The sequence below is a fragment of the Tenrec ecaudatus genome, chromosome 16 (assembly GCF_050624435.1).
Source record: "Tenrec ecaudatus isolate mTenEca1 chromosome 16, mTenEca1.hap1, whole genome shotgun sequence".
In the NCBI taxonomy this organism is placed as follows: domain Eukaryota; kingdom Metazoa; phylum Chordata; class Mammalia; order Afrosoricida; family Tenrecidae; genus Tenrec; species Tenrec ecaudatus.
The window spans coordinates 50556090-50569214 of NC_134545.1; the positions used below are offsets into that span (position 1 = coordinate 50556090).

General features: G+C 59.8%; 1 protein-coding gene across 1 annotated transcript in view; it reads right to left on the reverse strand.

Annotated features, from left to right (window-relative positions):
- PALD1 (phosphatase domain containing paladin 1) overlaps positions 1 to 13125 on the reverse strand; it is a 79277-nt gene that overhangs the window by 21140 nt on the left and 45012 nt on the right. Inside the window, exons 5-18 of the mRNA XM_075534450.1 lie at positions 12312 to 12476; positions 9121 to 9281; positions 8864 to 8939; positions 7705 to 7856; positions 7446 to 7545; positions 7229 to 7333; positions 4715 to 4810; positions 4248 to 4376; positions 3737 to 3853; positions 3484 to 3639; positions 3051 to 3233; positions 2035 to 2175; positions 1741 to 1812; positions 968 to 1108 (exon numbers count right to left, since the gene is read on the reverse strand). Of these exons, the coding sequence (XP_075390565.1) occupies positions 968 to 1108; positions 1741 to 1812; positions 2035 to 2175; positions 3051 to 3233; positions 3484 to 3639; positions 3737 to 3853; positions 4248 to 4376; positions 4715 to 4810; positions 7229 to 7333; positions 7446 to 7545; positions 7705 to 7856; positions 8864 to 8939; positions 9121 to 9281; positions 12312 to 12476 (1794 nt within the window). The remainder of the gene's footprint in view (positions 1 to 967; positions 1109 to 1740; positions 1813 to 2034; positions 2176 to 3050; positions 3234 to 3483; positions 3640 to 3736; positions 3854 to 4247; positions 4377 to 4714; positions 4811 to 7228; positions 7334 to 7445; positions 7546 to 7704; positions 7857 to 8863; positions 8940 to 9120; positions 9282 to 12311; positions 12477 to 13125) is intronic.

Here is a 13125-nt window from a genome sequence, read left to right on the forward strand (position 1 = left end):
TCCTCTCCCACGGGGCTGCTTGGAGTCGGAATAAGCCCACAGGCAGGACTGAGTTAGGTTTAGACACAGCCGTGGAAACACTCAGGAGAAGTGGCTCAGCCTCAGCTCACTGCTGCCACCTTGAGGCAGCATGCAAGACAAGTCTATCTAACCACCTCCTTCCCATGCGGCATCTTCCTTATCTCTGAAAAACCCCCACCTCCCACCTCCCCCCCACCCCCACTTCCCCCCCCTCCCAAGTGACCTCTGACCTAAGACACAACCTGCCTCAACCTTCAGCCAATCAGCCATTGTCCCTGGCCATTGCTCAGCAGAGTATTCCACCCATGAGGCTTGGCCGAGGGTGATCGGGGTTCAGGTTCTGGACAGAGAGGGCCCAGAGCAAGGGTGGCAGCGCAAGCCCATAGGGAGTAGGGCCATTGAAGACACGTGCCCCTTGCCGGGCAGGGAAGAATAACCCAGTCTGCCAGACTGCCCGTGTTTTTCTAGATAGGCTGAAAATCCATTACATGAGGGCGTTTATGAAAGTCACAGGACTTTTGAGATTCAAACAAGCTATTTATTTGGCAACACATTCACTAGGGCAAAGTCCACCTGGTACTTATCTCCCCTCCCGGGGCAGCAGACACCCCGAGATTCTGAGCTGCCAGTCTGGCTGGTTATCCAGAACAGCCTATCCCCAAGGTGCCCACCTGAAGCAGAGAGCTAGTGCCTGGCCCACAGGGCTCTGGAGTCGGGTGTCCACTCAAAGTGGCCCCCACAACTCCTAACTGCTTTAAACACTGCCCCTCCGACCACACATGCCAGAACCAAGAGGGCTGGACTGGCCTGGGGGGTAGAGGGGTCATCTCCATTCAGGGGCCACCTGAACCTCTACTTCTGGAAGGTGAAGAGTGACTGAGAGCCGGCGACAGGGGCAGGACCTGCAGCGATCCCCGAAGTGGGGCTAAGGGCCCGTTGGGCTCACCTGGCGGTAGGTGCTGATGATGATCTCCCGAAGGTGGTAGTGCATAGGTGTCATGGTCTCGCTGACCGTGTCCAGTGCCATGTCCACCTCCTTCTTCACACAGTGCCCATCGGGCAGCAGCTGCACCACCTTCAAAACCACCTGGGACCCGAGTGGGGAGGATGAACAGTCAGAAAGCCAGCAGGGGTGGGGGACAGTGGTGACCGCCCCAGGGTACACAGGGCCTGGAGGACCAGCCCTGACCAGCACCCTGCCTGTCCCTCAGTCTGACAGCTTGAGGTAGTGGGGTGTGTGTGGGGGGGGGAGGGTGTCCTGGGCTTCTCGAGGCCAGGCTCACTGGGTGTTTCACTTCGTGCAAGAAAATCTATGTGGACTCAAATCTAGGAACATCCGCATCCCAGACGAGGGATGTGGGAGTGAGGAGAGGGCAGGGACAGTCCAGCTCGGGTCCCCCTGGGGGACCCCCTCTATGGAGTCCTCTGTAGACATGCTCACTGATACCAGCGCCCCCTCTCTTCGGGCACTCAGCCTGTGAAGGTCAGACTGGCCGCCCACCTGCTCCCAGCCCTGGCGGGTGGCAAACAGGGCTTACTGCAGACAAAGTGCAAGAAGCCATCTTTCACAGCCCCCTCGTACGGGGAGTGCTACCTGAGCCCAGGTCCCTGAGGCCCGCACAGCCTGACCCCTGCTCATAACCCCCTAAAACAACTTAACTCAGCCCTTCATCCCCTCGGACACCTGAGCCCCTGACTGGCCCGATAGGGAGCGCTCACCTCAAACTCGCCCTTGGTGAACTTGGCATCCGGCACGCTTACGAGCTCCTCCTCACCCACCTCGGGAAAGCCCTGTGGGAGACAGCAGCTGGCACAGGGTCTCCCACCCTAGCCTCAGCCCTCCCCTGCCACCAGGAGCCCCTGGCTGCGGGTCTGCCAACGCCAAATGCTCTCTGCCCAGGGGTGACGGGAGGCCCCAGGGCTGCACCAAGCACCCTCCTGCCATAGCCACTGTGCCAGGGGGCTGGACCGCCCCTGCCTGGGGGCCCCCCACCCGACTCGAGGCCACCATACCCGGGTGTGCCAGATGGCCAGCACGGCCAGCACCATGGCGGTCGTGGTCCGGCCCTGGCCACTCAGGCAGCTGAACACGAAGCCAGAGCCCGGGTCCTCGGTGAGGGCAGCCCGCAGCACCTGGAGCAGCCGGTCAAAGTCCTGGAGGAGGAGCCCAAGGCTGGGTGAGGGGCTGCACTGCAGACACTGCCCGGCCGCCCACCCAAATCAAACAGCAGCACCAGCAGCTGCCCGAGCTTCCCCGGAGGGGCCCCTGCTGGCCGCACTGCCGTGTACACCCAGCTGTACATGCCACCACAGGTGTGCGACACTGCCTCCCTGACCCGGGCACCGGGAGCCAGGCGGGGCACTCACCTGGCACAGCTGAGAGCATCCCCCACCCACCCCCGATCAAGCAGGTCAGACAGCAGTGCGCCACACTGGGGGGCTGCACCAGGACCCAGCGCAGAACCTGTAGGCACAGCCCCGCACCCACAGCCTCAGCTGCCCCCACTAGCCACCCACTTCACACAACCCAACCCAGGTCTCACCCAGCCTCGGGTCAGGGATCTCCGCAATCACTGTGCCAAAGAGCTACGAAGGCACACAGGCTACAAAGGGCACCAAACCATGGGCATGGAGACCCACCAGGCAAAGTGGCAGGAGATACAGGGCCCTGTCAGTCACGACCTCGTACAGGGCGCACTGCAGACTGAGATGCACACACACACAGAGCACCACCTCCCCAGATACACACACATACTGAGATACACACACACCACAGACCCAGATTCACACACACACACAGCACCACATACACACACACACAGAGCACCACACACCCAGATTCATATTCACACACACACATGTACAGCACTGCAGACCCAGATATACACGCACGCACGCGTGCGCATGAGCGCATACAAGCAAACACTAAGCCCGGCCAGGATGTGAAAGAACTTCTTAGGCAGGTGAGTTTGGCTGTTCTCCGCCTCCCCGAACCATGTCCGGGGGCAGAGGGGAGAAAGGACTCTCACCTCCTCTCGGGGGGCACAAAAGTCCGGGATGGGGACGCGGTGGTAAACGAGGCCAGGGCAAGCCGTGCGGTGCTGGCTGAAAGCCTCCTGCATGGTGAGGCACACCTGGAAGCGGGGGGTCCACGTGCCCGCTGTGCCCTGGGGAGGCAGGCTCAGGTGGGCCTTCAACTGGGTCTCCAAGTTCTGGGGGAGATCAGCACAGAGTCCTCAGCCACACGGAAGCCTCTGGGCCACCCCTGACCACTCACAGCCCATGATGGTCAAGGCCAGGCTCGGCTTCCGGTGCAGCCCTGCCCCTCCCTGAGCCTCAGGGTCACATCCTAAACCGGTCGCTCCCTGAGCCTGCACTTCTCAGGCCTGTCTCCCCATTTTTACATGAGGAACATGCAAACGCTTCAAGACCTTCCCAGGCCAATTCCCCAGAAGGCCTCACCTCCAGCTGGTCAGGGGCTGTGGGCGGCCCAGGCCAGTGCAGCCTGTGTGTCTGTCCGTCACACTCCAGCACAGCCTCCTCCCTCAGGTTGACCCACACGACCCGCTGCAGCTTCCTCTTGGCATCTGTCAGGTAGGCCAGGATGCTCCCCAGGGCCTGAGGGGATTGCAGGGCACCCAGTGAGACCGACGGGCTCGGCCCAGCCCTCCCCATTCTCCTGCAGAGTGACCCGGGCGCCGGGGCGGGGGGTCACCTTGGCGCTGGGCTGGGCTGTGCCATAGATGGGCATGCGGGACACACGTCGGAAGTTGGCCACATCCATCTCTCGGATGGTGCTGAGTGCGTCCGGGGAGACAAGATCGTCCACTCCCTGTGGGAGACCACCGAGTCTGGAAGCCAGCGCCTCCCATCGCAGCCTCGGAGGGGCCCAGAGGACCCAGCTTGGAGCTTGGGACCCAGCCCAGAGGAGGAGCAGAACCAGCCGGCCCTACTGCAGGCTTGGTGCCACACCACTGCCCTGGGGGACTGAGTGAGGTGCCCGCTCCAGGTAAGGAGGCTGTGGGCAGACACCGGAAGACCACAGGGCCAGGACTCCTTCCCCACAGCTCTCGGGTTTGAGGCTGAAGCAGAAGGTACTGGAAAAGCTTCTGAGACCTGAGGATACTCTCCCCTCCCTTGTGGAGACGCCATCTCCCCTTTGCCTCAGATGTCCTCAGGGTCCAGCCCCCCACGACACACTGCCCCAGGAGGGCCAGCACACTCACCAGGGAGCCCTTGGCCAGTAGGTCCCCAGGGGTCAGTGGCCCCACTGGGCTCAGAGTCAGAGGTAGGCGGTACAGCTCCGGGTGGGCACACAGCCAGCGGCTGAAACTGAGGGCAAAGGCCAGCGGGTACTGCAGCCCGAGGCAAGAGAGAAGCGGAGTTCAGGGGCAGAGGGCCACCCTGGACCTGCCAGGCTTGCCCGCAGCGGGGGGACCCCTGGAGGGAGAAGAGGCAGGAGGAGGGGACCATGGTAGTTGAAGGCCCCAAAGCCCAGGCCAAGAACAGAGACAGGGTCAGGAGCAAAGAGGGAGGCAGCTCCGGGACACCCCTCCATCTCAGCCTCTGGTGGCTTGTCCCCAAATCACCCATACCACCTCCCTGGGGGGCCAGCACACACATGCACCCTCTCTCCTCCTGGGTCCATAGGGAGTGGGAAGGGGGTCATGAGGCTGCTCACTCAGAGCCTGACCTGCTCGTGGAGATAGTAGTTAAAGAGGATCAGGTAGAAATATCGCTCTAGGCTCCGCAGTGTCCTCTGCCGGAGACCCTGCTGGCCACAGCTCCCCTGGAAGGAGTGGAACAGCATTCAAGATGGGGGCCCTAGACTGCCCGGTCCCCACCTCTGGAAGCCAGGAATTAAGCCTTAGAAGTCCCCCAAAGATGCTTTCTTTCTCTGTGACAACCCAGCTGTGCCTGGGTGAGGTTCTCCCACCCATCTAATCCCACTCTGTCCTCATTAGAGGTGACCTTCAGGTGTCTCCCTCAGGGTGCTTCCCCAAGGCTGGGAATCCAGTGCAGGCCCAGGCCCCCGACCTTATCCCACTGCCACCGGTCATCTTGGGGCTGGGCCCCCTCAGTGGGGCGGGAGCAGATGATGAACGCCCCTCCCCAGATGGGAGAATTACAGACCCGCCTGCCCTACCAGAAAGGAATGGGGGACACGGAATGGCTTGCTCCCAGCCAGAGTCGCTGACAAACAGCTGCAAGCCTCCCCAGACGATGTCCTCACCCCAGCCCACCACCCTCTGGGCTGGGGGCTGGTCAGCGCACAAATGCTCCTGCCTGCTGGATCACAGCCACCCTCTGGGGTCAACCAAGAAGGGTGCAGCGTCCCATGGGAGGCCAGGCCCTTGGGGATGCCTTACCCCACCTTTGGACTCTAGACCAGAGATGGGCAAACACCAGTAAAGGCCAGAGAGCGACTTGGAATCCCCCAGACCACTCACTCCTCAGCGGTAGCAGGATGCGCAGCCAGAGGCCAGTCTTAACAAATGGGCCAAACTGCCTGCCAATGAAACTTCAATGGGGTGAGTGGGACTTAGGCTGCAGTTTGCTGACCCCTAGTGGTGATCCCTTGTGCTGCGATCTGCATGGGCGGCAGTTCAAAACCACCAGCCGCTCCTCGGGAGAAAGACGGCACTTTCTACTCCGGTGAACAGTTACCGTCTCGGAAACCCGCAGGGGGGTCTCTGTGAGTCAGCATCGACCCGATGGCAGTGAGTTCTGAGTTCTAGGCTAGACTGAAGGGGAAAAAACAAACCCAAGCCACCTGTCTCCCTGCATGACGATGCTCATCGCGCGAGTACAGACCCTGGTGAGCAAGCAATTCAAGCGGCCGACAACAGAAGGCCGGCTGGGGAGCGCCCAGCGGGCAGCGCCCTGGGACACCCGCTCGGAGCCAGCTGTTCTTGGGGTAGCATTCGCTGGGCACCACACGGACTGAAAGCACTGCAGCTGTCCCTCAGAACCAGCCTGTGCAGGTGTGACTGCTCCCGCCCCCTCTGACAACTGGGGAGACCGAGGCCCACATGCTCACACCTGCCAGGCCAGTGATGGCTGGCCTATCCACACGGCCACTAAAAGGGCCCAGGGCAAAACCCGGCAGCGGCGATGTGGGGAGGACTGCCCCTGCAAAGCTGTATGACAGCTGGCCCTTGGGGTGTTGTCACGAAATGCCTAAACCGTTTGAGGGATGAGGACAGGCAGGACGCTCCTGCTTAGAGGGGTGCTCAGAGGGCAGGGCTTTCCCTTTGCTGGGCCTCCCCTCCCAATGTCCCCTCAGATAATATGGCTTCAACCTTCTCTTTGAAAAAGAAACAACTGCAAAGGAAGTAAGAGGCTTAGAAGACTCAGGAGCAGGATTCCAAAATCTCCAGGAATCCAGACTTTCTGGAGCCACCGAGGGCAGAGGAGCCCAGGGAAACCACCACCCTGGGATCATCTTAAATCGCAAACCAAAGATGCCCCCTGGAGTGGATCTAAAACCAAAGACCGGTGTAGCTCAATGAGTGGAACCCTGTGTGGGATCCAATTCACTGAGCAGATGGAGCCAGAGCCGGGGCTGTGGCCTGTCCATGGGGGAAGGGAAGGGGGAGGAGAGGGGAGGGGAGCATGTGACCCCCGAACGCTGGATTGTACGAGCAGGTACTGCTGAGCTGGGGTGTGTTCTGCTGTGAACCCCCAATAAAGAAGGTAAAAGGACCAGCAGTTATTTAAAATGGCAGGCTGCAGGCATATCATCCTTCCTAGGTGCTGTGAACCAACAAAGCCCCTCTCCTCCCCACAGCGAGGGGGCAGGGTCTGCTGGGAACACCGAGAACCCACTGGGAGCAGCGGCAGGGCCAACCACTGGTCTGCCTTCCCAGAGACAACAGGTTTATGTTGGAGACCGCCCTGAGCAGTCTGGGAAATATCTACAACCAGGGGTCCCCAGGAGGACCCCAGCCAGCACCGGACTCCCGCCAGTCTAACCTGCTGCTAAGGCGACTGCCCGGTCTAAGTACACTTTGTTCTACCTTGTCCGTCCTTCCTGCAAGCCCAGCTCCCTCCTGTCCCTGAAGTCATGGAAGCCACCGCTGCCGCCAGGGAGAGGCAGTCTGAAAGGACCTAATAAAACGCGGAGTTGGCGGCAGCACTGCCCACAGGAGCGGAGGTGCCAGTATGCCCCCTCACACACACACTCCTCCCCCGCCGGTGCCCTCACCTGGGCTGGGCTCTGCAGCTGGGCATCTTCAAGCTTCTTCCGGTTCCCCAAGACCACTTCTTTCAGATCATGCAAGTCAGCACAGGTGGTGAGGGCTCTGTCCACCTGGGACCCGGCCAGCCAGGGGAGAGAGGAGAGACAGCCCAGAGGACAGTGGGCGGTGAGAAGGTGGCGAGGGTAGGGGTCAGGACACGCCCCCTCCCAGCCCCTCACTCACCTCCTCCACCACCCTCCTTCCCTGGGGCACTGTGCAGAGAAAGCTCTGGATCAGCTGGAACTGCCCCAGAGACAGGCATTTGGTCTGCGCAGGCACGGCCCTGAAGAGGAAAGGGCTCAGTGCCAGGGGGCAGGGCTCCACACTGCCCACTGCCTCCTGCTCCTGTGACCACCGAGAGACATCCAACCCATCGCCCCCAGGGCATCCCGCCCCTCTGTCCCCAGCCCCCTTGAAATGCTCCAGGGTCCCAGGCACTCACTCTAGTCGCAAGGCAGACCCACTGCGGTGAAACAGGACCAGGGTCCCCAGGACCATGCCCAGGTTTGTCCGGCCCACGCCTGTCTGGCAGCTGAACAGGAGGGCGGGAGGAGGCCCAGGGGCACCAGGGAGCAGCAGCAGGCTGGGGGTCTCCTGAGGAAAGACCATGAGTATCAGGCCACACTGGGGACTAAGTTGGAGAGGCATCATGCCATCCAAACCACAGCGGGGGGTGGGGGGTGTCAGAAACATGGGACAGTGGGCATGTCATCAGACCCCACAGCCCCATCTGCCCACCTGCCCCCTGAGCACAGCCACAGTCCAGTTCTCTAGATGGCTGTGCTGGCCTCACAGCTACACCAGACTCAGGAGCCGTGGGGGGGCTAGGGAGGGGAAGATGAGGCAGGGGCAGGGTCTCTACCCACCAGGCACTTCACGGAGACAGGGGAGGCTTCCTGCTCCCGGAAAACGATGGTGTCTGAAACCGACACCCCTTTGCCCCCCAGGGTCACCCTGAGTCAGAAGGGACCCGCTGGCAGTGAGCCGAGTTGCAATACAGACACACTGATGCGCACACACATGTAGATGTGTCGGTACTCTCCCCGCAGACACGCAGTGCACATGCACGCCTGTATCCTTCCCGTTCACTGGTCTGACGTGCACACCTGTTCACCTCCCTAACTAACCCCTTCAGCATCAGCATGGTCTGCGGGCTCTGTGTGGCCAAGGCAGTAAGTGATCAGCCCCAGCACAGATGCAGAGAGGCGTGGCGGGCACAGCTGCTGTCAGAGCAGGTGTGAAGGGGTCTGCTTCAGATACGCCACCCACTGCCATCACTGTTGACCGCACACCCCCGACAGACACCCAGCCGTGCACACACGTGCCTCACACAGACAGACATGCAGACACACGAGCAGACACACAGAGCCACACAGACACCCAGACGTGCACATACACGCCTTACAGAGACAAGCACGCACGCGTGCGCGCGCGCACACACACACACACAGAGGAACAAGGCCTTCCTGTGAGGAAACCCCATGGCCTGCCAATAAAGAGTGTTGTCATGGAGAGAGTCCCTGGACAGACTGACTTTCAGAGGCACCTGCCCCACTCCACCCCCCTCATTCCCCACCCCCACCCTCCGAGCCCTGACTTACCCGGATGACATTGACAAAGGCATCAAACTGGGTTTCCAGGGGGGCCCCCTCCTCTGGTAGAGGCAGGCGATGGTACCTGCCAGGTGAGGGGGGAGGCTGCCCATCAGGCCGGCCACTGCCCCTGGGCACCCAATCCACCCCCATGCTACCAAGCAAAGTTCCCACTTCCACCCCTAGGGAGAGGGACAGTATGGGGGATTCGATCCAGCCTGCAGGAGGGAACAGAGCCCGCAGCAGGGGGCCGGAGCACGGATTACCTGTAGGTGGGCTGCAGGAAGATCGGTCGTTTGTACACCTCCTCAGTCACGTGCACGTCATCCTCACCTCGGATGGCCAGCGCATGGGGCTCCCCCCGCAGGTCGGCCGTGTTGTGGTACACGTGATACGTGTTTCCACTCAGCTGGGCGAAATCGTGGATCTAGACGGAGGTGTAGGGGCCAATGGGCCATGACAAACCTGCCTGGTGCCCCCTTGTCCCCTCCCTGACTGTCCCGATCCCCACAGTGACACGAGGACACAGGCAGGCTTCTGTCCCTTCCAGAAAGCTCCACATGCCCTGGATAACCTAAAGGGGTCAACTGACCACTGGTCTGAGGGCAGCAGGAATTAGCCAAGCACCTGTCTATAGAACAGGGATAACCGGAGGCTGGAGGATGGAGCAAAGGGCACATGAGGTCTAGAAGGGCCTCACCCCTGCCTGCTGGGCTCTGGGGCACCGTGGCCCCATGCCCCCATGCTGTGTCAGCAGGCTCAGTCACCCTGACAAGCCTCTGTGTTGTGGCTAAGAGGAGGAGGAGGACACAATGCAGAGTAACGCTGAGCATGTGAAACACTCGAAATCTGCCCTTCACGCGACAAACAGCCCAGGGAGCACCCCTGCGAGTGTCCGCGGACGGAAACGTCCTCTGCAGGTTCCCGGGACACTCAGGCCACTGGGACACACACACACACACACACACACACACACACATTCTCTACAGGTTCCCGGGACACTCGGGCCACTGGGACACACACACATACACACACACACACACACACATTCTCTACAGGTTCCCGGGCCACTGGGACACACACAAACACACACACACACACATTCTCTACAGGTTCCTGGGACACTCGGGACACTGGGACACACACACACACACACACACACTCACACACACACACACATTCTCTACAGGTTCCTGGGACACTCGGGACACTGGGACACACACACACACACACACAACACACATGCCTAATCACCAACAAAACTCTTCTGAACTCTCCAGGCTGGTGCCTCCAGCTGTCCCCTGATCTCCTTTAACTTCGTGACTTTAGTATGCCCACCTACTATATCACACACACACACACACACACACACACACACACACACACATTCTCTGCAGGTTCCCGGGGAGGGGAGCCGAGGGGAGGCCACAGGCTGGATTGGAGGGCAGACTCGGGACACTGGGACACACACACACACACACACACACACATTCTCTGCAGGTTCCCGGGGAGGGGAGCCGAGGGGAGACCACAGGCTGGATTGGAGGGCAGACTCAGGACACTGGGACACACACACACACATACACACACACACACACACACACACACACACACGGGCAACAGAGGTTTAAAAAATAGACATTTTTGGCAACACTATGCATTTAATTTTTTTACAAGACAACCTTCTCCCCTTCAGAGTACTCTCCATGACACTTCATACATTTGTCAAGTCTGCGATTCCATTCTTAGAAACATTTCTCAAACTCATCTGTTTAGATGACTGAAAGCACCTCCCTCATTTTTTCCTTTACCTCGTCTACACCATCAAATCGCTGTACTTTCATGTCCCTCTTCATTCACGGAAACACAAGGAAGTCAGGATGCACGGAGCAAGGTCAGGTGAGTAAGGTGTGTGGGGCAAGAGAGACATGCTGTTTTGTGTCCCCAAACTGGGACACTGAGATGGCCGCGTGAGCAGGTGCACAGCCCTGGTGGCAAAACCAGCCCCCCGGTCTGCCACAAATCAGGCCTTTTTTTTTTTTAATCAGACCTTTTTTGTCGCACAGTTACACAATCTCTTCAGAGCCGCTAAATGGAAAGCTTGATGAACAGCCTGACCTAGCAGAACCAACTCCAAATGGCTGTCCTGTATCCTTCAAGCAAAGCTCCCAGGTCCCTCTGGGGATCCTGAGTGACCACTGCCATCACCGTCTGGGCTGACTTCTCTGCCCAGAATACAGCTGGCCCAGCAGATCCCCTCAGAAGACACTGTGCTGACTGGACCTTGCTCTCTGGGTCCCCTGACAAATCCAAGTCCAACCCCCAGGGGCAAGCTAGTCCATAAGACTACCTTTGTTCGCTTTCGTTTGGCTTTGAAGCTGGCTGACTGTCAGGAGGGTTTGTGGAGCCGGAACCTAGCTGAGGCCAAGACATATGCTGAAAACCCAAACGGCCAAGCCACGCAGCTCCCCTCCGCCTCTACTGCACCCCTGCGTGCGTTTCTCTAGTCTCCCTCACTGCGGCCAGGCCCCTCCTTCACCGAGGCCGGCAGTCTTCCCTGTCTTGGCTCACTGTTGAGGTCTTCCTCAGCCTTCCTTAAAATGCCCTCCCCCTACACACTTCCATGGGGGAAAGCATTCCCACAAACATGCTGCCAAAACACCAGTGACCTGGGGAAACGGCCCCTTGAGTTTTATTTTAAAACTTGGTCTTAGCGCTGACCTCAATTTTATCTTTCATGGCACAAAAAACCCCAAAAAAAAACCCTTTTATGTGTGTGGGAAGGCCCCTGAACGAGACAGGGAGCAGCGTAGTCTGGAGAGAACCATACGTGGCCGCCCACTGATGGCGACACAAATGTCAACACGCTCCGTTTGGAACATGCCCACGTATATCTGGATGGGCGCTAGCGGTAACACCTCCTGACGGTGCGTTTCCATGCGCTGCCAATGCTTCCGTGAACACAGCAGCACACACGCAGCCAAGCTGCGAAAAGTTCCCAGACATCTAACAAACAGGGGCCCAGAAAGAACGACTCCGCCAAGACCCCCTTCATGAACTTCAGTCTTGGGACCTAGTGCTCCTTTAACCCCTTCAGAGCCGTTGGGAAAGGGGCAGAGGCAAAGGGAGCCGGGAACAGGAAGTGCTACTCCTGGCTGTCCAGTGAGCCCACCCTGTAGCCAGCTACTGACCAAGGTCGGGAAGGTGGGCGCCTGTGGGCTGGTTTTGGAAACCAGCCTACCAGTTCCACGCTGCCCAGCAGGGTTGCCGTGAGCCAGAACTGAGACAATGACCCTGAGTTTGGGTTTTTTTGGTTTTGCTTTTTGGTTTTGTGTTGCTTTGGTGGGCTGGTGAGGGCCACCTGGGCTGGCCCCAGGAACAGGTCTACAAAGCAGAGTTGGGGTTTGAGGCCCAATGAGAGCCGGGGTTCCTGCCCACCTTGCCAGGACCACCTCACCTCCTTTCGGATGGCCAGCTCCACGCTCTCCGCCCGGAGCCCGGGCCCGAGGGCCTGCAGGTTGGCCTGCAGGTCCTGCTTGTCCCTCGGCGTGTAGGGCGTGAAGTCCTCGCCGGTGCGCAGAAACAGCACGGGCTCCTCCCTCACACAGAGGATGAGGCACTCCTGCGGGGCCGGGGACAAGCAAGTCATCAGGGCTGGCCCCCAAGCCTCTTCATGGGTGGTCCTCCTCTCTCCAAGGCCCATCGCCCACAGTCTTTGAATCTTCCCCCAGGACAGAGCTCCACGCAGCTCCGCCCTCTCTGTCCATCGCCCATTCCAGAGCCCTACTTCATGCTAACATGCACATGCGTGTCCCATAAAGGACGAGCTCCCCGCAGGCTCACATGCATATACCCATAATTCTTAGTAGGGAGCTGAGTGCCCACTGAGTGCTGAAGAGATGAAAACCGCCACCACGGGGCGACCATTCATTCGTTCAGCAGTGCCCAAGCAGTGGGAGGTGAGGGGGCAGACCTGGCTCTCAAGGACCTCGCTGGAGAGAGGGGACCCGGGCACACTCCCACTCCCAGCTGGTTGCACCAAGAGCCTTCCACCCTCGCTACCATGACCGCAGGAGACTCTCAGCCTCTGGCCTGGGGACACAAACCAGCCTCGGCACCTGGCCGGGAACAGGGGCAGCTGCGAGCGGCACTGAGAGGCCAGCTCGCTGGGTCTGGGCGCCGAGCTACCATGCACAGATCTGTGGCCTCAGGCCCAAGTTAGTTATCTTCTCTGGACCCCGGTCTCCTCCTCTGCGAGAGGCGGGTGGCTG